This window comes from Vidua macroura, chromosome 5, assembly GCF_024509145.1.
Source record: "Vidua macroura isolate BioBank_ID:100142 chromosome 5, ASM2450914v1, whole genome shotgun sequence".
NCBI lineage: Eukaryota > Metazoa > Chordata > Aves > Passeriformes > Viduidae > Vidua > Vidua macroura.
Window position 1 is genome coordinate 71,971,256 of NC_071575.1, and position 26,656 is coordinate 71,997,911.

Sequence of the window (26,656 nt, forward strand, 5' to 3'; positions counted from 1 at the left end):
TTAATTATGAATAAAAGGCAATTAAGAATGGTGGAGGGGTGGAACAGGGAGGGATGTTCCCAACATTCCTGCAGGCTGGAATTTTGTTTTGCTATTCCCAGAAGAGAAAAGAAAGCTGAAGTCACTCGACCAGGATTCACCTCTTGTGGAGAGAATTGGAGGCTCCAGCTCCCCAAAATCTGTGGGGTTTCCCCCAAAATCCCTCAGGGGACAACCTGGGATGGGAGCTTTGGGGTGACTCAAGGGACCCCGACCTTCCCAGAGGCCACCAAAGAGTTTTGGGATCCTTCCACCTCCTGTCCCAAATGTCAAACACAGCTCCCCTCCCTTTCCCTGTCCGCATTCCCGGCCGGCCCTGGAATCTTCCCAGGGACAATCTGGGACGAAAATCTTGGGGTGAAAATCTTTGGGGTGGCTCAAGGGACCTGGACCTTCCCAGGGGCCACCTCCAACCTGGTCCTGGCTGTCGCCACCCCTGGCTTTTTAGGGCCAACAAAGAGTTTTTGGGATCCTTCCACCTCCTGTCCCAAAGATCAGATGGAGCTCCCCTCTCCTCTCCCCATTCCTGGCTGGATTTCCCTGTTTTGGGAATATTTCCCAAATCCTCAGCACTCCCCCAAAACCAGCAGGATTTGCTCAGGCAACACCTGAGCTTCACCAAAGGTGGTGAGGAGGCCAAAAAGTGCCCCCCCCACCACTACTCAGAAATGATTCCCTGATCCCAGACATGGAATTCCCTGAGCAGCAGCCAGCTCCAGACAGAAATTCCCACGGGATATAGGACACTTCCCCCACCACACTCATTAGGGCGGATGACTCTCACAGCACACCCTGATCAGCATTTGCTCTTCTCCTCAGGACGTCTGCGAGCAGGAACCTCCCCACCAAACGCCCCCGGGGGAATCCAAGGAATTCCGAGCCAAAGAAACCCTCTTTATTCATATACAAAAAGCCATTTGCGTAGAAGTTTACAGGTGCGTTTCTAATTCCAAAGTGCTTTTACAAGAAAAAGCCAGAAGCGAGAGTTTGCCATCCCAGCCAAAGCAGGCAGCTTGCAACGTTCCCGGGGTGAGGAACCGGGATCTCCTGGCTAGGCGGGATGTCGGGCCTAAGTTAGGCCTAAGTCGGGCCTAAGTCGGGCCTAAGTTAGGCCCGACTCAGCGCCACTCATCAATAAACAGCAGTGGGGTAAAGCTCAAGACACCCAGGCTACAGAGGAGCTCTGCGAGCCCAAACTATGCAAGCAGTGGGGGAGGTTTAATACATCAAACACGGCCGGTCCTTCGGCACCTCCGGGCCCTCAGGAATTCGGGACACGAGTCTGCATTCCAGCTGGGGTCAAGACCAGGCCGCAGTCTGTCAATACTCATCCTCATCACCCTCATCCTCCTCCCCGTCCGCCGAGTCCCTTCCAACCTCCTCATAATCCTTCTCCAGGGCCGCCAGGTCCTCCCTGGCCTCGGAGAACTCGCCCTCCTCCATGCCCTCCCCCACGTACCAGTGCACGAAGGCCCTCTTGGCGTACATCAGGTCAAACTTGTGGTCCAGGCGGGCCCAGGCCTCGGCGATGGCCGTGGTGTTGCTCAGCATGCACACGGCGCGCTGCACCTTGGCCAGGTCGCCGCCGGGCACCACCGTGGGCGGCTGGTAGTTGATGCCCACCTTGAAGCCCGTGGGGCACCAGTCCACGAACTGGATGGAGCGGCGCGTCTTGATGGCGGCGATGGCGGCGTTGACGTCCTTGGGGACGACGTCGCCGCGGTAGAGCAGGCAGCACGCCATGTACTTGCCGCGGCGAGGGTCGCACTTGACCATCTGGTTGGAGAACTCGAAGCAGGCGTTGGTGATCTCCGGCACGGAGAGCTGCTCGTGGTAGGCCTTCTCCGCCGAGACGATGGGCGCGTAGGTGGTGAGCGGGAAGTGGATGCGCGGGTAGGGCACCAGGTTGGTCTGGAACTCGATGAGGTCCACGTTGAGGGCGCCGTTGAAGCGCAGCGAGGCGGTGACGGAGGACACGATCTGGCCGATCAGCCGGTTGAGGTTGGTGTAGGTGGGGCGCTCGATGTCCAGGTTGCGGTGGCAGATGTCGTAGATGGCCTCGTTGTCCACCATGAAGGAGCAGTCCGAGTGCTCCAGCGTGGTGTGGGTGGTCAGGATGGAGTTGTAGGGCTCCACCACGGCCGTGGACACCTGCGGGGCCGGGTACACCGAGAATTCCAGCTTGGATTTCTTGCTGTACTCCACGGAGAGCCGCTCCATGAGGAGCGAGGTGAAGCCGGAGCCGGTGCCTCCTCCGAAGCTGTGGAAGACCAGGAAGCCTTGGAGTCCACTGCACTGGTCAGCCTGCAGCAGAACATCGGACATTTATCCAAGGACTGGAAAACTACCCCGAGAATATTGGATATTTATCCCTGTAAGGACTGGGATAACTATCCCAAGAAAATCTATATTTTTCCCTTTAAGGACTGGGATAACTATCCCCAAAGGAATGGATATTTATCCATTTAAGGACTGGGATAACTATCCCAAAAGAAATGGATATTTATCCCTTTATGGACTAAGACAACTATCCCAAAAGAAAGGGATATTTGTCCATTTAAGGACTGGGATAACTATCCCCAAAGAATCGATATTTATCCATTTAAGGATTAAGATAACTATCCCAAAAGAAATGGATATTTACCACTGTAAGGACTGGGATAACTATCCCAAAAGAAATGGATATTTATCCATTTAAGGACTGGGTGACTATCCCAAGTAGTACAGCACAAAATTCTGCTTGGAGCACACACCGAGCACCTTAAGCCCAGTTTTAACGCGACAATTCTCTGCTTTTAGGACAAACCCACAAATCCAGGGGGGGCTTTCCCGAGCCCCAAACCAAATCCCAACAGCAGCAACAACCCTTGGACCTCACCTGAATCACAACAACCCTTGGACCTCACCTCACCTGGCGGCCCTGGAGAAGGATTATGAGGAGGTTGGAAGGGACTCGGCGGACGGGGAGGAGGATGAGGGTGATGAAATTAAATTTTTTTAATTTAAGACTTTTTTTTTTTATTTTAAGACTTCTACCCCAAACTCGGAAAATGTGAACGGTGTTATTTTAACCCAAAACGTGGCGCTCCCCCTCACCATTTTCCGGATCCTGCTGAGCACGGTGTCGATGATCTCCTTGCCGATGGTGTAGTGGCCACGGGCGTAGTTGTTGGCGGCGTCCTCCTTGCCGCTGATGAGCTGCTCCGGGTGGAAGAGCCCGTGGTAGGTCCCGGTCCTGATCTCATCTGCACCAGGAGGAGAAATCAGCCAGAGCAGAGCGCACAGAAAGGTTTTGGGAGAAGCTTTCACGGAGCAAAATCCATGGAATGTCCAGCAGGAGGTCATGGCATGGTTAGGGAAGGGTTGTGGGAACAACGGAACGGGGAGGAATAAACTCACACGGGTAAGGTCCCACCAGAACTCCACCCTCACCCTACACCTACCCTGAAATCCTAAATTAATCTGGTTTCATGAGCGAGGACACCACAATTCCAGCGTTTTTGTGGGATCCGTTACCACGGGCAGCTTGGAGGAGAAGTCTGGAAGCTGCAGCTCCATCCTCTGCTCTCCAGCTCGGAAGGGACACAGACAAAGCCCCTCCAGTGTTGACATTTCCAACCTGACCCAGCTCCAGAGGGTTTTTAAATCCACTCCATCCCAACACTGGGCACATTCCATAATCTCCTGGCTCACTCATTAAGTTCTGCATTTAATACCTTAATGAGGTGTCTATAAATTAAGCAGAACCCAAACAAAAGTCTGCAATCCTTTAATTAGGACTAATGAGTCACATCCCAGATGGAAAGATAGGAGGAGAAGCCTGGAAGGCAGGAGCAGGTGGTTGGATTTGGAGTCATTTCCTAAATAAATAATTATTATTCTCTAGGAAGACACCTCGAACTGAGGTGCCACACAAACAAACACCCAGAGATCCCCGAGGGAGCTGGAAGGGGAAATGGGAATCTTTTGGAATCCATCAGGCTGGAAAAGTCCTCCAAGGGATCAAGTTGGCCACACAGGACAGCCAGGTCCCACAATCCCGTGGCACCCCGCTTTGTGGGTGGCATCAGGACCAGATGTGCCACATCTGGCCATGGGATGGTGGAATTCCAGCCAGGACCACCAAGGTTGGCAAATCCAGGGCACTTTCCACCTGCTGAAGGTCCCAAAAGGAGGGAACAAAGACAACTCAGCGACAGCCACGGGTTTGTCCCTCCTGGTCCCTTTGGAAGTGTAAATTCAGTCTGCTTCCAACGGCTGGGGACATTTAACCAGAGCAGAGGAGTGGGGGGCAACAGGAACCCATGGAAAAAGGGTTGGGAATTACGGATCAAGATGGATCTGGGGCGAAATCCCGGTTTTACCAATGACAGTGGGCTCCAGGTCTATGAACACCGCCCGGGGCACGTGTTTGCCAGACGCTGTCTCACAGAAGAAGGTCTCGAAGGAGGAATCCACTTGCTCGGAGTTGGGATCCATGGATTTCACCTGCTTGGAGCCGGGAATGGTCCCGTCGGCCTGGATGCCGTGCTCCAGGCAGTAGAGCTCCCAGCAGGCATTGCCCATCTGCACTCCGGCCTGCCCGATGTGGATGGAGATGCACTCCCTCTGGAAAAGGGAAACGGGGAATTTCACACATCCTGCGCAGCGGGATGTGGGTGGAAATGCACTCCCTCTGGAAAAGGGAAACGGGGAATTTCACACATCCTGTGCAGCGGGATGTGGATGGAGATGCACTCCCTCTGGAAAAGGGAAATGCACTCCCTCTGGAAAAGGGAAACGGGGAATTTCACACATCCTGTGCAGCGGGATGTGGATGGAGATGCACTCCCTCTGGAAAAGGGAAACGGGGAATTTCACACATCCTGTGCAGCGGGATGTGGATGGAAATGCACTCCCTCTGGAAAAGGGAAACGGGGAATTTCACACATCCTGTGCAGCGGGATGTGGATGGAGATGCACTCCCTCTGGAAAAGGGAAACGGGGAATTTCACACATCCTGGGGATGGGGAGTTCCAGCCCCCAGAGCTCCCCTCAGAGCCATGCTGGGGATGATGAGGGAAATGGGACACCACAGGAGCTGGAGCCAGGATTAACTGGGATCTGCTGGACACAGCATTCCTGGGAAAGGCTCTCCCAGCCCAGGGGAGGAGGAAAGAAGGAGCTGCTGGCTCCATGCTGGGGCAGGAAGCAGCACCAGCTCCTCGGAGCCGCTGCCGATCCCTCACATCCTGATGGGACACCAGCACCAGCAGCTCCAGGCTCTTGACCCCGGAAAAAAAGAGCTCAGGGAGAAGCCAAGCTTGGAAAACCTGAGCCAAGCTGGAGTCACAGAGGCTGGAGAAAACAGGGATTGCCCCGGGGCAGAGCAAGGCCGGGCTGGCTCCCGGGAGCGGCTCCGGATTTATCCAGGTCATCTCCAGCAGGCTGTGATTCCAGGGAAGCTCCGCGGGGAGCGGCGTCTCCTGGAGGCTCCCTGGGCACTTCCCTGGGTAATTGGCATCTGCTGCTGCCACCACGCCAAGATCAAAGCCATGGCACAGCCTCCTGTCCCAGAATCCCAATCATTGCCGTGCCTGACACAGGGCAGCGCTGCTTCCCGAGGGATCACTGGGAAAGGGAGCTGATCCCAACTGGGAAGGGCAAGCAGGGCGGCTGATCCCAGTATTTGTGGCATTATCCATTTGTGGCAGCTTGGCTCAGGTCTCACCTCACCAAGCTCTCTCCACAGGCAAGCCCAGCTTAGAGGGGGGGTGGTGGGAAGAGCAGATCCCAAAATTCCAGGGAAGCGCCCAGGAGTCTCCACAAGATTCCAGCTGGACATCCCGGGCCACCAACCACTCGTGGCAGGGAAGCGATCCAGTGAAACTTTTCCATCTCATTCCTCAAGCATGGATGCGCCAAGACTTTTCCCATCCCTCAAGCAACTGCAGAGGCCACCACGGAGCCGGGATAGAGCACGGCAGGACGGGATCATTCCTGGGACACCGACCCAGGGCTGCCCAAACGCCCCCAGATCCCAGCGCGGGATGAGCCCCCCAGTTCTGCGGGGTGTGGAGGCTGCTGGGATCAGGGATTGCTGGGATCAGGCAATCCCAGGATCGGAGGATTGGTGGGATCAGAGGCTCCTGGGATCGAGGACTGTCAGGATAAGGAGCTGCTGGGATCCCATTCCTGCTGGGATCAGGGATTGTTGAGATCAGAGGATTGGTGGGATCGAGGACTGTCAGGATAAGGAGCTGCTGGGATCCCATTCCTACTGGGATCAGGGATTGTTGGGATCAGGAGCTGCCAGGATTGGGGAATTGGTGGGATCAGAGGCTCCTGGGATGAAGGATTTTTGGGAAATGGAACTGCTGGCATCAGGAGCTGCTGGGATCCAGGATTGTTGGGTTCAGGGATTGGAGTGACCCCATTCCTGCTGGGATCAGGGACTGGGGTGATCCCATTCTTGCTGGGATCAGGGATTGTTGGGGAAAAGAGCTGCTGGGATCCCATTCCTGCCAGGATCAGGGACTGGGGTGATCCCATTCCTGCCAGGATCAGGGCTTGTCAGGAAAAGGAGCAGCAGGGATCAGGGATTGCTGGGATCGGGGATTGTGATGATCCCATTCCTGCCGGGATCAGGAGTTACTGGGATCCATTTCATGCTGGGATCAGGGACTGGGGTGATCCATTCCTGCCAGGATCAGGAGTTACTGGGATCCCATTCCTGCTGGGATCAGGACTTACTGGGATCCCATTCCTGCTGGGATCAGGGGCCGGGGTGATCCCATTCCTGCTGGGATCAGGGGCCGGGGTGATCCCATTCCTGCTGGGATCAGGGATTGGGGTGATCCCATTCCTGCTGGGATCAGGGATTGGGGTGATCCCATTCCTGCTGGGATCAGGGATTGGGGTGATCCCATTCCTGCTGGGATCAGGGGCCAGGGCGATCCCATTCCTGCCGGGATCAGGAGTTACTGGGATCCATTTCATGCTGGGATCAGGGATTGGGGTGATCCCATTCCTGCTGGGATCAGGGACTGGGGTGATCCCATTCCTGCTGGGATCAGGGGCCGGGGTGATCCCATTCCTGCTGGGATCAGGGGCCGGGGCGATCCCATTCCTGCCGGGATCAGAGACTGGGGCGATCCCATTCCTGCCGGGATCAGGAGTTGCTGGGATCCCATTCCTGCTGGGATCAGGGACTGGGGCGATCCCATTCCTGCTGGGATCAGGGATTGGGGTGATCCCATTCCTGCCGGGATCAGGAGTTATTGGGATCCCATTCCTGCCGGGATCAGGAGTTATTGGGATCCCATTCCTGCCGTCCCAGCTGCCATCTGCACTATGTGGGAAATGCTGCCTGCCCGGCCCAGCCCTCCCAGCAGCGTGGTTGGGATAGTTCCCCATCCCAGCTCTCCGTGCTCAGCTTCCCAGCACTTCCCTGGGACAGCTGCTCCGCTCCCAAATCCCCATTCCCAGCACCTGCTGCACTGGGAGCCCTGGAATTTGCAGCCAGAGCTCAGGGAAGGAGAACAAAGGAAAGAAAAAAAAAATGAAACACAAAAAGTGGGAGCTGCTGGAAGGAAAAGAGCGCAGCGGTTTGTCGGAGGTTTTCCCCTCCTCTTAAATATTCCAGAGGGGAATTTTTTTTTTTTTTTTTTTTTTTTTTTTTTTTTTTTTTCTTTTTTGGGATCTTCCCAACATTTGCATCCAGCTGAAGTGCCTTTTACAGACTCTGGCTATAGGCAGCCCATTGTTGTCCAGCTGATTTTCCCACTGGGAACACCATGTAAATATTTTAACACTTTTATAGCCAGGCCAGACCAGAAATCCGCAGACTAAAGGAAAAGTTCAAAGCCAAATCCCTGGGAGCCACTTTGAAGTGCTCTCCCATTTGCAACCAGATTTTTCCAACAAGTTGCTCCTTTGCATCCACAAAAAAAGTGCCAGTTGGGATCCTCTTTCCCAAAAAGTTTCAGCTGGAGCAGACAGAAATAATCAGGATTGCAGATTTTTTTTTTTTTTTTTTAATCCCCAGCTCAATCCACTTCAGTTTCCCAGCTGCAAACGTTTTGGGGCAGGGATTCCACGAAAAAAACGACATGGAAAAGGGGGATTTTTAGATTTTTATCCATTTAATATAATCCCAAGGGTTTAGAACAGACAAAGGCAACATGGCAGCTCATTCCTAAAGGGAAAAAAAAACAAAAAAAACCCAAAAAAAACCTAAAGGTTGTGTTTGTTGCAGCACATTGGGAGTGTTAAAATTTTGGGGAAAAAGGGGCAGCAGGATGAAAAATTTTGATTTTAATTGAGGGGGAAAACACACTGGTGCTACACACACACACAAAATAAAATAAAATCAATTAAAACACCAACTTTTTTAAAAACTTTCCAAGTCTCCAGACCCCCCTCAACCTCAGGAGCTGCAAACTCCAGAGGGGAAAAGCACCGAGAGGCCACTCCAACAATTCCAAGCACATCCCTCACTTTTCCCTTATAAGGAGCAAACCCCGAATCAATAACCCAGAAGGTGACGAGCAATTCCAGCAAAGCTGCTGGAAATTAAACCCCCCCCCCGGGAGAAAAGAGAAGGAAAAGAGGGAATTTCGAGCTTGGAAGCCTTTGGAGGGCGGGGGGGGGAGAAAAGTGGGAAAAATTGGGAATTTTAATGCTCTTACCATGGTGAGGCTGGGTAAGATCTGAGCAAAGCAGCTGCTGCCTCTGCCTCTCCCTGCAACTTTATAGCCCAGGAAATCCTGACTCCACCTGAATTTAAAGAAGTTTCTCTGAGCTTAAAGGAGCAGAGCTCCTTTTCCCTCCATCCCAAAGAAAAATCAGGATTAAATCCTGCCTAGCTTGATTAAAGGCAGTGTCATGTAAGCTTTTTTTTTTTTTTTTATTAATTTTATTTTATTTTATTTTATTTTTTAAAGGGTTTGGATTCGAAGGGGAATAAAAGTTGATTTTTGAGTGTGGGGCTGGTTAAAAAAAAAAAAAAAAAAAAAGAAGGAAAAGTTTTGTGTGTTCCCACATTATCCAGCAGGAACAACCTGCCTCTATCATTATTCACAGCGCTGACAGTGATATTCTTAATTTTGGCAATTTTTAGACAAAATCCTGCCATTTTTTGGGGCGTTTTCCCCCCATATTATCCATGATTTCATGGGAATCTGCTGGGATTTGCAGCTCTGGGATGTTCAGGTGGAGGCTCAGCCCCTCTGGATTCCTTAAGGATTCGTTTTCCCCTCCTGCCAAGGATTGGGAATCACTTTTGGCCCCGTTCCTGTGGGATTTCCCAGATCCCAGCAGTGCCTGTGTGCTTCTGCTGATTTATTTTTTCCCCTAAATCCCTTATTTACCTCTTCATCTCCCATTAAAAATTCCCAAATTTCCTTTGATCCATCCCAAATCCCAACAAGTTGGCAGCTCTGGATTGAGGGAGACAAGAATATCCCAAATGGGATCAGGAGCAGGGATTTTTTTTTTTTCCCCTTTAGTTCAGCATTTTTTTGGGATTTTCTTTTCTTGCTGGCTCCAGTTTGGAATTCCCAGTATAAAACCCACACTGGTAAACTGGAGCAAAATCCATGGATTTGGGTGGGTTTGGAGCAGGGAATGGGATTTGAGAAGAGGAAGAGCTTTCAAATCCCCAGGAATTTGGAGAGAGTTTGGAGCAGGAACGTGAAGATTTGGGGAATTTTTATCCTTGGATGAATCCCAAACCTTCCCTGATTTTAGGGGTTTGATCACTAAATCACCTTTTTGGGCAACCCCAAGCCCAAAACTTTGGGGTTTTTTTGGGAAATGGGAAGAGGGAATTTCTGGAGCTGGTGGTGGCAGAGAGAAACTTCCTGGGATTTCAGGTTTTCTGAAGAAAAAATGAGGAATTTTGGTGGTTTCTTCACTAAATGATGCCTTTTTGGGCAACCCCAAACCCAAAATTTTGGGGGTTTTTTTGGGAAATGGGAAGAGGGAATTTCTGGAGCTGGTGGTGGCAAACAGAAACTTCCTGGGATTTCAGGTTTTCTGGAGAAAAAATGAGGAATTTTAGTGGTTTCTTCACTAAATGGTGCCTTTTTGGGCAACCCCAAACCCAAAATTTTGAGTTTTTTTTTCCTTGGAAAATGGGAAGGACAAGAGGGAATTTCTGGAGCTGGTGGTGGCAGACAGAAACCTCCTGAGATTTCAGTTTTTCTGGAGAAAAAATGAGGAATTTCAGTGGTTTCTTCACTAAATGATGCCTTTTTGGGCAACCCCAAGCCCAAAACTTTAGGGTTTTTTGGGGGGGAATGGGAAGGACAAGAGGGAATTTCTGGAGCTGGTGGTGGCAGAAACTTCCTGGATTTCAGTTTTTCTGGAGAAAAAAAAAAAAAAGAGAGAAAATTAGGAATTTCAGTGGTTTCTTCACTAAATTATTTCTTTTTGGGGCAACCCCAACCCCAAAATTTTGGGGTTTTTTTTTTGGGAAATGAGAAGAGGGAATTTCTGGAGCTGGTGGTGGCAGAGAGAAAGAACCCACTTGGGATTTCAGCTTTTCTGAAGAAAAAATGAGGAATTTCAGTGGTTTCTTCACTAAATGATGCCTTTTTGGGCAAACCCAAACCCAAAATTTAGGTTTTTTTTTTCTGGGAAATGGGAGGAAAAGAGGGAATTTCTGGAGCTGGTGGTGGCAGAGATTTCAGCTTTTCTGGAGAAAAAGTGAGGAATTTCAGTGGTTTCTTCACTAAATTATTTCTATTTGGGCAACCCCAAGCCCAAAACTTCGGGGTTTTTTGGGAAATGAGAAGAGGGAATTTCTGGAGCTGGTGGTGGCAGAGAGAACCCACTTGGGATTTCAGCTTTTCTGGAGAAAAAAAATAGGATTTTCAGGGGATTCTTCACTAAATTATGCCTTTTTGGGCAACCCCAAACCCAACATTTTGGGGTTTTTTTATGGGAAATGAGAAGAGGGAATTTCTGGAGCTGGTGGTAGCAGAGAGAACCCACTTGGCATTTCAGTTTTTCTGGAGAAAAAATGAGGAATTTCAGGGGTTTCTTAACTAAATTATTTATTTTTGGGGCAACCCCAACCCCAAAATTTTGGGTTTTTTTTGGGGAAATGAGAAGAGGGAATTTCTGGAGCTGGTGGTGGCAGACAGAAACTTCCTGGGATTTCAGCTTTTCTGGAGAAAAAATGAGGAATTTCAGTTGTTTCTTCACTAAATTATTTCTTTTTGGGGCAACCCCAAACCCAAAATTTTGGGGTTTTTTTGGGGAAATGAGAAGAGGGAATTTCTGGAGCTGGTGGTGGCAGAGAGAAACTTCCTGGGATTTCAGCTCCAGGCTGGATTTAGCAGAGACCACCCCCCCCTTCCAGAGGACTTTTTATAGCCAGAGCTCACAGCTGCTGCCTCCTTCCCACATCCCAAATATCCCAAATCCCTCCCTGGCTCTTCCCACTGCTGTCACTGCTGGTTTATTCCCTGGGGTTATCTCCAAAGATATCCCAAAATATTCTGGGAGGTGAATTTTGGGCAGGACTCACCAGGAGGTGCTGCTTGGACACTTCAATTTGCTTCGAAATCAAAAGATTTCAGGCCTGGGAAGAGAAAATATTTCATTTAATGTTCTTTTTTTTTATTTTTATTTTGGATTTTTTTGGGGGTTTTTGGTAGGGAAAAGTTGAATCCCAGGGATCTTCAACCTGATCGTGTTTTTCCATCTCCACTTCCCAAGGGAAATCCACTTTTTGATCCAACCAATCCTTTGGACGTCCACTTATTTTGCTGATATTTGTTGATTTTTTTTTTAATATATTTTGCTGATTTTTTTCCGATTTTCTGCCAAATTTTTTGCTGATTTTCTGCTGATTTTTTGCTGATATTTTTGCTGGGTTTCACTAATTTTTCCTTATTTTTTCCTGATATTTTGCTGGTTTTTTTGCTGATTTTTTTTGCTGATTTTTTGCCAATATTTTTGCTAAGTTTGGATGATTTTTTGCTGATTTTTGCCCTGATTTTTACCGATTTTTAAATTATTTTTGCTGATTTTTTTTTGCCAATTTTTTCCTGATTTTTGCTGCTTTTTTTTTCCCTGGTGGCACTCCCAAAACAAAACCAATTCACCTTGCCCCCCCCCAAAAAAAAAAATTATCGATTTAATCACAATTATGAATTAATTAAAATATATTTTAAAACAAAGCATTTGGCATCAGCTGGAATTTTGATGTTCTTTATTGTCCTGCAAAAAAAAAAAAAAAATGAAAAATCTCCATCAGGGGTGTCTGGACAATCCAAATTTTCCCTCATTTTTTCTTCCCAATAAATAAATAAAAATGGGCAACAGCTGCAGCAACAAGGAGAATTTATTTTGATTTATTCCTGATTTCTACTCCCCTCCCTTTAATTTAAGGAAAATGTTCCTTTTCAAATAATTTGGAGAAAAATTCTTCTTTAAGGAGGTTTTTCCTGCTTTGTATGGACCCTTAACAGAGTGAGAGAAAAATGGGATTTGGGATATCCATGAAAAAATGGGATTGGGAATATCCATGTGAAAATGGGATTAGAAATATCCATTTAAAAAGAGGATTGGGAATATCCAAACGAAAAAAAATGGGATTTGCAATATCCAAGCAAAACGAGGATTGGAAATATCCATGTAAAAATGGGATTTGGGATAGCCAAGGAAAAAAGGGATTGGGAATATCCATGAAAAAACGGGATTGGGAATGTCTAAGTAAAAATGGGATTTGGGAATATCCAGGTAAAAATGGAATTTGGAGTAGCCAAGCAAAAATGGGATTGGGAATATTGATTTAAAAAGAGGATTGGGAATATCCAAACAAAAAAATGGGATTTGCAATATCCAAGGAAAACCAGGATTGCAAATATCCATGTAAAAATGGGATTTGAGAGATCCATGTAAAAATGGGATTGGGACTATCCAAGCAAAAATAGGATTGGGAATATTCATGTAAAAATGGGATTGGAATAGTCATGTAAAATGGGATTGGGAATATCCATGTAAAAGTGGGATTGGGAATGTCCATGAAAAAATGGGATTGGGAATGTCCATGAAATAATGGGATTTGGGATATCCATGTAAAAATGGGATTTGGGATATCCATGTAAAAATGGGATTTGGGAATATCCATGTAAAAGTGGGATTGGGAATGTCCATGTAAAATCGGGATTGGGAATATCCATGTAAAAATGGGATTTGGGATATCCATGTAAAAATGGGATTTGGGATATCCAGGTAAAAATGGGATTGGGAATGTCCATGTAAACATGGGATTTGGATATCCAGGTAAAAGTGGGATTGGGAATGTCCATGTAAAATCGGGACTGGAATATCCCTGGCCAGATGACGAGCAGTTCAAGGCAGCTTTGGGAACTGCAGGGAATGAAGCTGTGCCAGGGCAGGCTGAGGCTGGGTTTTAGGAACATTTCTTCCCCCAGGGAACGGGCACATTCCCAAGGCTGCTCCAGGACAGCGCTCCCAGGGCTGCCCCAGGGTGGGATTTTGGGGTGTCTGTGCAGGAATTGTTGTTTGACCCCCCTGATCCCTGTGGCTGCATTCCAGCTCAGGATATTCCATGGTTTTCTGATCCTTCACCCTGCACACAAGTCCAGCACCCCACAGCACCCAGAGGGGAGCAGCAGCCTCACCTTGTCCAAAAGAGGCAAAAAAAAAAAAAAAAAAAAATCAGCAAAATCCTGGGAGGAGAACCAGTTCTTCCTTAAAAAAAAAAAAAAAATAAACCAGGATCCAAGAGAAATGGGATCACCCCTGGAGATCCGTGCTCGGATCTGCTCTGCCCTCCTGAGCTCCCAAGGCATGATTTCAGCAGAGAAAGGAAAAAAAAAAACCTCCCAATGTCTGTGCTGAGCTCTGCAACCCGATGGGAAAGGCAAATTCCCAAATCCCAGAAATCAGGATGCAGCCAAGGCAGGACTCAGCTGTGGAGAAGGACAGGGGAGGAATTTGGCTGGTGGAGATAAACTGGATTCATGGATTTTCATCCATGAGCAGCTCCCAGCCACTACAAATGAAACGTTGAGTGAGGCAGCACAGCTTTGCTGGGGTGTTTAGCTTTGAGCCCAAATGGAAACTTCACAGCTTGGTCATCTTAAATCTGCACTGGAATAAAAAAAAAAAAGAGCAAAATTAATTCCCTTTTTCTTTGGCATCATTTCCCTGCTGAGTCTGAGTCCTCTGGCACACCTGGTGCCCCAGGAATGCTCCCTCTCCCGTCCCAATGGATGCTTTTTTCCACCTTCCCCCAAAAAAAAATAAAGAAAAAGCACAAATTCCTTCTAAAACCTTTAAATCCTCACTCTCACATCTGCTTATGTGCAGCTTTTTGACAGCTTAAGGAGGGGGCATCTCCTTGTCTGAATCAAGGTACAGCTGAACTTGTGGGTTTTGCATCTCTGAGGAATCCATTTGTGTGATTTTTTATTATTTTTTTTTTTTTAACTTAAATACAGCCAAGAAAGTGAAATGCTTTGTGCACACGTGGGGGTTTTTTAATGGGTTTTGTGGGTTTTTAAAGAATTTCATCCCAGGGCTGCCCAGAAGCTGAGCTCACCCTGATGAACCTGACCGAGTGTAAAAGGCTGTTCCAGCACTGGGGTGTCAGAGTTGTCAAAAGGAGATTTTTCTTTTGCCAGATCTGTCTGGTCCAAAAGCAGATTTGCACTCTGGAGGAGATATTCCCAATTTATAAGCAGGGAAAAGCCCCCCCCTACTTATAGGGATGGTTGGGGGTGTCACCCCATGAGGGGACAGACCCCATCCCCTCCTCATCCCTGCCACTTTGCAGAGGGAAAAGGCTGGAGTGGAGGAAAATCCAAATCTCAGCCAAGTGGGACAGATTTCCAGATGATCCCCTTACCTGAGAGTATCCAAAACTTCTCCCAGAGTCTGGCTGGAAGCAGCACTTGACCCTGATGTGGGATGGGAGGAACAGCAGGGGCTCCTGATGGCTTTTCAAGGCAGGGTTTGGGGATTTGCTGCTCTGTCTGGCCAAAGCAGCTGCTTTTTTCCAGCTCGGTCTCACTCAAAAACCTCACCACAAATGGTTTAGGCAGTGGTTTTGTGCCACAACACGCCTCAGGATTTAATTCCCTTGGGTGTGTTTTGAGAGAGGTGACTGAGGTACATTTTTGGGATTTGAGCTGATTTCTGAGGTGGATTTTTTCCTCTTTTTTTTTTTTTTTTAGGAAAGAGCTCGTTCTCCTCCAAAATTTCGCTGATTTTTTTTTTTTTTTTTTTGCCTCTTTCGGACTGGATGAGGCTGTTGCTCCCCTTCCCAGGAAGAACTTTTTCCTAAAATCCAGGCTAACCCCACCTCTTAGCTCCAGCTGTTCCCTCCCAGGGATCACGGCTGGGGGTGGGAATGGATGGATCAGAGTTCCAACAGGACCAAGGGCCAGGTTCACCCCATGGAGCGCCCCAGGCTGGGCCAGAGGGGCTGGAAAGGTGCCTGGGGGTGCTGGTGACAGCAGCTGGACATCCCCAGCTGTGCCCAGGTGGGCAAGAGGCCGATGGCACCTGGATTTTAGCAGCAATGGAGTGGCCAGCAGGATTGGGGAAGGGACTGTCCCCTGAGCTGGGCACTGCTGAGGGACCCCCTGGAATCTTGGGGTCACTTCTGAGCTCCTCAGCTCAGGAAGGACCTGGAGGGGATGGAGAGGGTCCAGGGAAGGGGCTGGGAAGGGTCTGGAGAGGCTGAGGGAGCTGGGAAGGGGCTGAGCCTGGAGCAAAGGAGGCTCAGGGGGGACCTTGTGGCTCTGCACAAGTCCCTGCCAGGAGGGGATGTTGGTTTTCTTAGTTTTTATAGAGATGGGGTAATTGAGAGGTGCTTTACAAGATTTTATTCTATTATCAATCTCAATAAACAGTAAAACACATTCTAATTCTCTAAATTATCTAATCTTTTTACAAAACCCTATTTTAAAACTTCTAATTCAATCTTTCTCTCAACAATATCTCTATTCTATAACCTTCCTAAATCAACACACCTTATCTCAATATTTATATGCAAATATACACAACTATATAAACTTTCTAACAAATTTTACAAATTCTTCACAAATCTATTTCCCACAAGGGGACAGCCGGGGGGGTCGGGCTGTGCTCCAGGGAACAGGGACAGGAGGAGAGGGAACGGCCTCAGGCTGGGCCAGGGGAGGGTCTGGGGGATTTTAGGGAACATTTCTACATGGAACGGATGCCCTGTGAAGGCTGAGCTGGGGCAGAGGCTGGGCAGAGCTAAAGAATAAAGCAGGGATTTATTCCAAGGATCTCCTGCATGGATCCACCTTGGGCAGCACCAGAGCCCAGCCAGGGCTGCACCCAAGAGGAACCAAAATGGTCCCAAAATGCACGAGCGCTCCCGGGGGCTCTCACTGGGATCAGCTCTGCTCCATTTGCACCTTGCAGTTCATTGTCCCATTCCAGCTTTAGCCCAGGCACTCCCATCCTGCTTGTTTTTCTCTCTCCAGCCCACACTGTTTGTGCTCCTGGGCCTGAGCTTTGGATCATTTGTCCTTGGTGCCCAGCTGGAGCAGGAATTGTTTTGTCTCCCTGCTCTGTGCAGAGAGCTCAGCATCCCATAATGTGAAGCTCAGACCCACACACTAAAGCAGCACAGAATCTGAAAAATATAAAAACTAAACCTGAGGCATCAGAAAGGGAGATTAAACATTGGAAGGGGCTGCTCAGGGCAGTGGCGGACTCACCATCCCTGGAGATGCTTAAGGAACGACTGGACGCGGCTCTCAGCGCTCACGTCTGGCTCACAAAGTGGTGCTCGGCCACAGGTTGGACTCGATGGTCTCCGAGGTCTCTCCAGCCTCAACACCACCTGCGATTCCCGGGAATATCGGGACGCGGAGGGCGATGCCCGCCCGCCCCGTGCCTCAGTTTCCCCCGCGGCCGGGGCGCTCCCGCAGCGCGCTCCGCCAGGGGGCGCCGCGCCCGCCGCCTCCCTCACAGCCCGCGCCGCCCTCCGGCCACGCCCCCGCGGCTCCTGATTGGCCGCCGCCGCCACCGCCGCCATTTTCAAACCGCCGCCGCCGCCATTTCTCCCCGGGCTGAGGCGCCGCCGCCGCCGCCGCCAGCCCCGCTCCCGGTCCCCATCCCCATGGAGGCAGAGCCCCTGGGACAGAAACCCCCTGGGAGGAGACGGGGCAGGGCCAGCATCTCGCCCCCCGCGGGCGGCACGCCCGGTGTGGCCGCCTCCTGCAGCCGGTAGGAGTCGCGATCCCCCCGCGTCCCCCTCCGTGAGGGGCTGAGGGTGACCCGCGGGGCGTGTGCGCCCTCGGAGGAGATCTCGCCGGTCTCCTGTGTGAGGAGGGTCCCTTTAGCTTCCTTACTGCCTTGTGAAGGGAACCCCCGGCCGGCTGTGAGGGGATTTTTCCAGGGAAATTCCCTTCCTTCCCATCTCCTGTGGGGAATTCCTCTCCTGCGGGCTGTGGGAGAATCCTTTGCTTTTCTGCCTCATGAGATGGGCGCTTCTTTCCTCAGGCTCTAACAGCTTTATAACATGTCCCCTAACGAGGAGGGGGGTCTGTAGGTGCTCCTAGCACGCAATTTTAAAGGGTTGGAACGATCCTTAAGGCTCATCCAGTGCCACCCCCTGGCATGGGCAGTCCCAGGCTGCTCCAGCCTGGCCTTGGACTTGCAGGGATCCCAGGAGCAGCCGCAGCTTCTCTGGGCAGGGCTGGGATCATCTGGGCATAAAATCCACCGCAGCACCAGCTGTGCTTTTATTCTGATTTTTTTAACCCCCTGTGTGAGATGTGTGATACTGTTACTCTGAGGTGTGAAACTTGAGAGATTTTTTTTTTTTTCCTGAGGTCACACCCTGGATGAAACTTGCGAAAAAAATTACCCTGAAGTTCAGTTCGTTTTATTTGTGTTGACCCCAAAATGTTACCTGGGTGTGTTGAGAATTTTAGCAGATTTGACAGCCCCAGACCAGCAGAGGTTTGGATTTTCTGTTGCCTTCAAGGTTAGGAGATGACTTCTCCAAGCGTGCAGATGATGTGGAAACCTCTTGTATCTGGCCAAAGTGGCTTTAGTTACCTCAGCACAGAATTTTCCTACCTCCAAACGCTGTGTTTGGACAGAAATTTCTTCCTGGGCGTGAGCAGGGATCAACCTTTGCGTCCCAGCTTGGCTTGGAGGGGTGAGAGATGCTCCTGCTTTTCCTCCAGCCTCATTTTTCCATGGAAATGAGAGCGAGGAAGGTGAGTGGAGCAATCCCTTGCTTTGAAACCTGTTAAAAATTTCCCAGGGGCTGGAGTGGATGTTCTTAATTAGGCGATAAAAGCAAAATGAGCCTTGACGAGCGTGGGTTTTGCAAGCATCGAGGAGCTCTGGGTGGCAGAAGGGTTTAACAGGCTTTGAAAAAGAAATGTTTTCATAGAAACGTGCTCTTGAAAAACCAACCTGGAGCCTCCCTAATTAAAACACTTAGAAAAGCAGAGCCTAACGGAAGGCTTTGGTGCTTTGGGATGATCGAGCACTCCTGGGTGAGGCCAAAGGGATTGGGATAAAACTAGAAAGGGATGAATGCAGGTACATCTGGACACCCGAGGTGATGCACAGCAGCTCAAGATGCTGCTGCTTGAGGCTTGTTTAAAATAAAGAAAGAGTTTAACTGGGAGATCTCCTGCCCAGCTTCAAATTTAGGTCAGCTTGGCACTGGCTGGGTGAGCTCTAAAAACCTCCAAGGACAGGGATTTTCTTACCTCTCAGTGGTCACGCTCACTGGGGGACAATTTTCCTTGGATTGACTGGAAATTTCCCATGCTGCAGCTTGTGCATGTGGAAGGGTCTGCTTCTGGTTTGATCTCCTTTTTAGATCGTCTAGACAGCACTTAAATCCCTTTTTGCCTTCCCTGGATCCCCTTTTACCTTCCTTAAATCCTTTTTTTCCTTTGCCTGGATCTCCTTTTTTTTTTTTTTTTTTTTTTTTTTACCTTGCCTGGATCCCTTTTTTCCCCTTCCTTCAACCCCCTTTTTGCCTTGCCTGGATCCCTTTCTTCCCTTCCCTAAATCCATTTTTCCCCCTTGCCTGGATCCCTTTTTGCCTTTCCCAGGCTGAACCCCCTGCTCTCTTTATTAATCCCGGGCATCATTTTGCCCCAGTTTGCTGTTCCTTGTCCTGGGAAAGGCAGAGCTGCTCCCAGGATCCAGATGGGATCTCCCAAATCCCAACTGGCATCATTTGAGCTGTTTGCTTCCCCAACCACCAACAACAGAATTTCAGTTGTTTAAACCTTGCAGCTGTTGGGGACAGAGTGACAGACGGTTTGTTTTCTTAATTAAAAAAAAAAACAGACCAAAATCTGGAAGCACTCATATTTTAAACTTCAGCCAAAATCTGGTTTACGTTCAAGGGTCTGACTGGGATTTAAGCAAGGCCTCCACTCCCTGCTAAACCATAAATATATTCAATATATGCACGACAAGTGACCTCAGTCCCTGCTGGTTCGCCTCGGCCCTGAGCGTGTGTGCGCACATCCGTGAAGGAGCTTTTGTCCCCAGCCCCGTAACCTGAGCCTGCCTTTGGGCAGGCTCCAGATTTGAGTTTTTTTCCGGATTTTTGAGATTTGAGTTTGCTCCAATGTCAGCCCAGGCTCCGGGAGCCTCGGACTCCCTAAATCCCCGCAGCAGTGGTGGAGGGCGCGGCGCTTTCAGTGTGAAACCGGGCAGAAGCTCTCCTTTGGTGCCGTGCTTTTGGCTCGCTAATTTGAGGTTTTGTTCAGCTTTGAGATCTCTTGGTGGGTGCGCTGATGAGGGGGGTGGGTTTCAGTGTTGGCTCATTCGCAGCGCACTCGCTTCCTGCGTGGATTTAGGGAATCCGGAGGCTCCTGGAGCTCTGCTGGGAGAGGGCTGGGAAGAAATTATCCCTGAAACTGAGTGGAAAAAGTCATTAAAAAGAAAAATAAGAGTCTTTAAGGGCTAAAACCTCACTTGTGCCCTTTGTTCCTTGGGCTTCTCCTCAGCTGTCCTTGGCACAACAATTCCACAATATTCCAGCAATTGGGAGAGAAATAAGAGTTTTTAAATGTTTAAACCTCACTTGTGTCCTTTGTTCCTTGGGTTTCTCCTCAGCTGTCCAACAATTCCACAATATTCCAGCAATTGGGAGACAAATAAGAGTTTTTAAATGGTTAAATCTCACTTGTGCCCTTTGTTCCTTGGGTTTCTCCTCAGCTGTCCTTGGCACAACAATTCCACAATATTCCAGCAATTGGGAGAGGGCTGGGGAGAAATTATCCCTGAGTGCAATCATTCATTAAAAACAAATCAAATAAGAGTTTTTAAATGTTTAAATCTCACTTGTGTCCTTTGTTCCTTGGGCTTCTCCTCAGCTCTCCTTGGCACAACAATTCCCCCAATCTTCCAGCAACTGGGAAGAAATTATCCCTAAAACTGTGTGGAATCATTCATCAAATAAAAAAGAATTAAGAGTTTTTAAGGGACTCGTTGTGAAGTAGGAGTAGGAGAAAGGCAAAGTAGGCTTAAAACTTTAAAAGGGTATGAAGAAAAACTTATTAACAGTAACTAAAAGAGTAATAAAAATCGGAACAAAATGTTTAGAACGCTTCTCCACCCCACACAGCCTTTCTTCCCACTGACAATGTAAAGAAACAACACCTAAAATTTCAGTCAGTTTACCACTTCTAAAATTCGTTTCCTTAGGAGGAGAAGTCCTCCTTGTTGATGTTATGGAGATTTCTCTATAAGGAAAAAAAAAAAACATTTTCTCGTGGCTTTCTCATGCATAGCAGCTGCCTGCTAGAAGAGAAAGACAAAGTTCCGGGGTGTCTTTCCTCCTTAAAATGTTTTTTCACAAAAGCACGTACAACTTTCTAGTAGCTAAAAGTTCTGTATCACTTCTATAAATGTCTCCCGTGTCAAACTAAGAGAGGGCGAGGTAATTCCCTTTATTAGCCTTGACTTCTCAGGGCTACAACATTCCTGAGCAGCCTCGATCTGCTGCTTCAGTGGGGTATTTGTAAAGGATCACATTTCACTCCTGCCGTGCTGCTGGAGGATTCCTGATGCTCCCAAAAGAGAGCGAGGTGGGAAGGGACAGGCGATTTGTAGCAGCCTCTTGTTTGTGGTGTCTAAAAAGGGAGGAGACTGTGCTGGAGACGGTGACTTCACCCAGTTATGAACAGGGAATGTTTGAGCTGAGGCTGCTTTTCACATCTTCTCATTTTCTATTTATCTTTTCATTTCTTCCCCCCCCCGGCAGTGCACCTGCAGCTCTTGTGTTTCACGTTCAAAAGTGAGAGGTAATTGCAGAGGAAGCTGCAGAGTGCTCAGAAGGAAAAGTAAAGAATGACTTTCCCAAGGAGACATTCTCTCTTTTTCCAGAAGTTTTCCCAGAATCTAGGGGCACAAGTGGATGAGTGTTTTTCTCTCAACCTTTTCCTCACCCCAACTCTAGCTGCAAGGAGATAACAAAAAAACCTGACAAAACCTTTAATCCGGGACAGATAAAACTCCATTTATTGTGGGATTTGTTTGTTTACTCTCTAATCTTGTTCCCAACTTCCCTGTTTCTCTAATCTGGAGGTGAATCCAGGTGAAGCTTTTCTGATGGAACCCATGGGAATAAAGCTGAGGCCTCTCTCCTGCTCCAGAAACTTTCATCTTTTTCCCAGAGAATGGCTCTGGAGCAGCTCCTTCCAGCTGGGAGAAGGAACCCTCCCACCCCAGGCAGGCCTGGAGCTTGGAAAGCTGATTTTGATCTCTCTCCAGAGCCAACTGTTCTCTTTGACACCTGGAAACAATCAACTCCAATGAGATTAATCCCGATTAATTGGCTAATTGTGAATTAAAAGCGTTTTTCTGAAGGTCACAAGAGGGTGGAAGGTGGAAAAGCTGCTCGGGGCCGGGAGAGCCAGGCCAGGCAGCTCCTTCTGGGATCAACCCCGAGGCTGCCAAAGGAGCAGAGCTCAGACTTTTGGGTTGGGTTTTCTCCCAAACTCTCAACCTTGAGCTGCTGCCCAGGGTGGAGTCCCCAAAGCCTTCAGCCCCACTAGGGAGTTGCTTTGCTTTTGAACCTGTTAGAAAAGTCAAGTTTTTTGTTAAAAAAGTCAAGTCCACCTTTCCCTGTGGCCAGGGCATTGCAGGGATGAAGAAGGGAGAAAGGTGGAATTTTTTGGTGGCAGCCTGAGAGGTTTAATGTGAAACAAAACCCTTCCCATCCATGCAGGAATTTTGTCAGGGGGAGCTTTGTTTGCAAGGAATTTGTTGTTCGCTCATCACCAGGATTGGCTTTAAGAGGCATCTCAAGAGAGAGTCCTTCCTGAATTATAGATTTCAGAAAAGCTTTTCAAAATCTTCCCTGATCACCTGCACAAGCTGCCATAAATCCAGTTGCCTTTGATTTATTCCCTCGCCACATTTATCCCATTAAAGGCAGTTGTTTGTTGGCCACTGACCTCACTGCTGTGAGGGCCAAGTGCTTTTGATGCTGGTGCTTTTCTTGCCTTTCTTCTCCTTAATTATGGCTTTTCTGGCAGCAATGTTTGTTTGCTCTTGATCTTGGCTGCGATTAAAGCTCTGTTCCAGCAGATTTTCTAGGGCTGCTGAGAGCCTCCCCAAGAGTACAAACACCCACTTTTCCTTGCCATTATCACTTCAAAGTTCACCCAAGCTGGAAACTTCTCCTCCCCTGAAGAAGGTGGTGATTAAAATGCAGCACTTGAGCATAATTGGAAGCTCCAAGCTTGCAGAAAATGTCCAAAGGCTCCAATTCCCAGTAGTTTGTTGTTTTTATTTTTTTCCAAAAGCAGCTTGGGAGTGTCTGGAGCGTGAGGAACCCACAAGCACTGCAGGCAGTTGTCCTTCCAGAGGCCTCAAACAATTCCCAGGGGAGCAGAGTATCCCAAATTAGGAATCCATATTTTGGCCCGAAGTTACTGGAAAAGACTATTGATACTTTGGGAATCAGTCATTAGAAAAAAAAAAAAAAAAGTCTAATAAGAGTTTTTAAGGGTTAAGACTCAACTTGTGTCCTTTGTTCCTTGGGCTTGGCACAACAATTCCACAATATTCCAGCAACTGGGAGAGGGCTGGGAAGAAATTACCCCTGAGTGCAATCGTTCATTAAAAGAAAAAAAAAAAAATTCAGAGTTTTTAAGTGTTTAAATCTCACTTGTGTCCTTTGTTCCTTGGGCTTCTCCTCAGCTCTCCTTGGCACAACAATTCCACAATATTCCAGCAACTGAGAAGAAATTATCCCTAAAACTGAGTGGAATCACTCATTAAAAAATCGAGTTAGAGTTTTAAAGTATTTAAACCCCACTTGTGTCCTTTGTTCCTTGGACAAGAATTCCACAATCTTCCAGGAACTGAGAAGAAATTATCCCTAAAACTGAGTGGAATCACTCATTAAAAAATCCAATAAGAGTTTTAAAGTATTTAAACCCCACTTGTGTCCTTTGTTCCTTGGACAAGAATTCCACAATCTTGGAGAGGGCTGGGAAGAAATGATCCCTGAAACTGAGTGAATTTGGCTGTGATTTTGTGATGGTTTGGGGTTTTTTTTCTGCTATAGAATAGTGTCCAGTGAAACATTTTAAGGTCACCTTTCTCTTTCCCTACGTTTTGAGTGCCCGGGTTTATTAAAATCCTCATGAAGTGGAATGAAATCCTGATTTCACTGGACATCTCTTGTACCTGGTGTGTTCCTCCAAGGGACAGAGAAGGTGTGAGCAGCTCTGGAAATAATTCCTGGATTTTCTGTTAGGATGTGTTGGAACACAGAATGCATAAACCAAGCTGAAGGATAATTTCATGTCCTTTTGCCCTGTGGAATCTCTTCTCTTCCCAGTGCAATTTGGTGTTTCTCCGTGCTTGGAAATGCTGGAAAATGAATTTTCTCATAGGAAAGATGAGCTAAAGACAGGAGAAAGAAAATACCTGTAAACTCTTATTTTTAAACCATGCTGCAGTGATTAAAACCCAGGAAAACCTTTCAGCACTTGCCATCCCTCAGTGTAAATGTTGATTATCTTAACACCAGGCTTTTAATTACTTTATGCTGATGATAGACTGCTCATTATTGTCTTGTAAAGCAGAAGTCAAGCTACACTTAGCAAATAATTATCTTCCCTCACAAATCATTATCCTCAACATCCAGTGGAGTTGTTTGTGCTGCTTTAATTAATATTTTCTGGCCAAGCTCATGGCAGGTGCTTTGCAGAATGGGAAACCTCAAAAGGGGGGTTGAATTTCAGACGTCAAAAAAATGGAAAAACGTCCTTGGTGATAAGGATGAGCCCTTCAGTGCTTTTTGATCCAGTGAAATAAAAACCCAGAGGAGATTCTTCTCCTTGTGAGGAGCTGCAGTAATTCTTAATTAAAAGAAAAAAATACTTAATTTATAAAAAAAGCACTTGGAGCAGAGCTGGGTGGCAGAGCAGCTCCTGGTGTCTGAGGCAGGTGGTTAAAATACTTAATAATTTCTAAATGAACAAATGATATAAACGAAACTCTTTTCCTGCTCAGACAGGAATGGAGCTCAGAGCTGTTCCCAAAACAGAGCCTACAGAAGGTTTTCCTCGTGCTCTCCCAGCCTAAACACATTCCCAGATTCCCTGAGTCTGACAGCTGCTGCTCCTGATCTCAGATCTCTGGGAATGTGCTGAGGAAAGAGATAAAAAGTCTCGTGCAGAGATTCCCACAAGAGCTTCATGGACTGGGCCTTGGGCTTTTACAAGGAGAAGCCCCCGAGCCTCATAATCCAGGAGAACTGGCTGATCCCAAATGATGGGAATGGCTTTTGCATTTTAATATTTATCATTATTTATTGTAGCATTCGATAGTTATACATAACTATATTTTAATATATATATTATATATAGTATGCGTTATATATTATAAAATATATATGATATATCCTATGCACTCTGTAATTGTTATCTATTATAGTATTAATAAATTAATAATTATATTATTTTCTTATATACTGTATTATTATAAATATTATATTATATTATATTATATTATATTATATTATATTTACTATATATAATATAGTATATATATAATATGTATAGTAATATATACTATATATATACTATATAATATATACTATATATATACTATATTATACTATATATATAGTATAATATAGTATAGTATATATAGTGTATATATATACTATATATATAGTATAGTATATATATGTATATTATATTATATTTTATTATATTTTATATTATATTATGGTAAAGTATATTATAGTATATTAGAATATAGTAGATTATAGTATATTATTGCATTACATTATATTACATATTATATTATATTATATTATATTATATTATATTATATTATATTATATTATATTATATTATATTATATCTAAAAAAATTTCTAAATCCTTATTCTAAACACTAAATCCTATTTCTAAATACTTTCAATCACTAACAGCATGCATAGGCTAATACATAAAAGCCAATATTATCTGGTCATTTTTCTGGAACTGGTGACTGTGAAGGGAAACTGGGAAACAATAACGGTGGGAAGAGAGGAGGAGGAGGAGGAATTGTGCACTTTGGTCAGGATGGTGGGAAAAGGGCAGGATTGTGCTGCTGCCCCACCAGTGGAAAACTGTGGGACAACTTCAGCTTCTGCTGGGGAATTGAGCTGTGTGCTCCAAATACTCCCCTTATTCCTGTTCCTATGGAATGGGCCCTGCTGCTTTTCCAGGGAAAAGCCCAGGGAAATCAAGTGAAATCCCTAAAATGCTGCTGCTCCGGCCAGGGCAGGAATGCTCAGTCCCCATCCCACATCCCCACAAGGGTTTCACCTGGGCTTGGATTGGGAATTTTCCCTTCATTTCGTTCGGCTTTCATTTTGTCTCCCCAAAGTTCTGCCAAGTAAAGCCCGACCTATAGGACTCCAAAATATTCCTCTTCCTCTGGATTTAATTTTTGGGAACAGGATGGGAGCAAATGACCTTTTCCCAGAAATCCAAAGTGAATGCCCAACTCTAAAATTCCCTGCAGCTCCTTTGAAATAATAAATCTGGCACCCTTCTCCTCCACTTCCCAGGAGCAATTTCTTTAACAGCAGGACAAGAGAAATGCAAAATTCCTCTTGATCTTCCTCATGTCTTCAGGAGGGTGATGATGTTCTTCAATTTTGCTTTTTAATATCAGAGGGTTTGTTTGCACCAAAATATTTTTTAAATACCCAGGATAAGCTGTAGGGAAATTTTTATTGCCTGAAAAGAAAGATTTCCTCAGTCTTTGCCCGGCTTAATTTTAGAAATGAATTCCTCAGTAAGGGCTTATCTTTGCTGGAGATCTGGGGGTAATAATTTCAAATATATATTTATTTCTATAATTTGTGAGATGATCATGATGGAGATGGGATCTCTTGGCATTTCTAGTGGATGGTGCTGTTTGTGGGGATAAATTTGGGACTGGAAGTTCAGGAATGAGAGAGGAATTTTGGTTAAAAAAAACAGAGTTTAGATCTTAAAATTATAAATTTGGGACCACCCAGTTTTACAGACATTTTTTGTACTCAGAGGTTGCTGACACTGTTTCCTTTCCTGATTTGCATTTCTTTTCTTGGTGGGGTTTTCACCAAAAAA

General features: G+C 47.0%; 2 protein-coding genes across 9 annotated transcripts in view; one reads left to right on the forward strand and one right to left on the reverse strand.

Moving 5' to 3' along the window:
* Positions 1-912: 912 nt before the first annotated feature.
* TUBAL3 (tubulin alpha like 3) lies at positions 913-16,955 on the reverse strand. Of its 8 annotated transcripts, none has more exons than XM_053978977.1 (7): positions 16,758-16,955; positions 13,881-14,146; positions 11,555-11,608; positions 8,709-8,796; positions 4,404-4,647; positions 3,136-3,284; positions 913-2,343 (listed from the first exon to the last, which is right to left on the reverse strand). In XM_053978977.1, exons 4-7 carry the CDS (start codon positions 8,709-8,711, stop codon positions 1,360-1,362), a joined length of 1,380 nt encoding a protein of 459 aa, XP_053834952.1. In that variant the 5' UTR covers positions 8,712-8,796; positions 11,555-11,608; positions 13,881-14,146; positions 16,758-16,955; the 3' UTR covers positions 913-1,359. The 8 variants fall into 8 exon arrangements, with proteins under 8 accessions (XP_053834952.1, XP_053834949.1, XP_053834950.1 ...); XM_053978974.1 differs by having other exon boundaries at positions 13,881-14,151; XM_053978975.1 differs by having other exon boundaries at positions 13,799-14,151.
* Positions 16,956-17,083: 128 nt separating this feature from the next.
* Positions 17,084-26,656, forward strand: part of NET1 (neuroepithelial cell transforming 1) — a 56,704-nt gene continuing 47,131 nt past the window's right edge. The window contains exon 1 of the mRNA XM_053978962.1: positions 17,084-17,268. Within this exon, the coding sequence (XP_053834937.1) occupies positions 17,162-17,268 (107 nt within the window). The 5' untranslated portion in view covers positions 17,084-17,161. The remainder of the gene's footprint in view (positions 17,269-26,656) is intronic.

What these genes read in the sequence shown, in the direction of transcription:
- TUBAL3 (XM_053978979.1), bottom strand. An exon ending in CCTGGAGCCCACTGTCATTG is followed by an intron (nt 3,285 to 4,403) that starts GTAAAACCGGGA and finishes CTCCTGGTGCAG; the next exon opens with ATGAGATCAGGACCGGGACC. An exon ending in TCAGCAGGATCCGGAAAATG is followed by an intron (nt 2,344 to 3,135) that starts GTGAGGGGGAGC and finishes GTTCTGCTGCAG; the next exon opens with GCTGACCAGTGCAGTGGACT.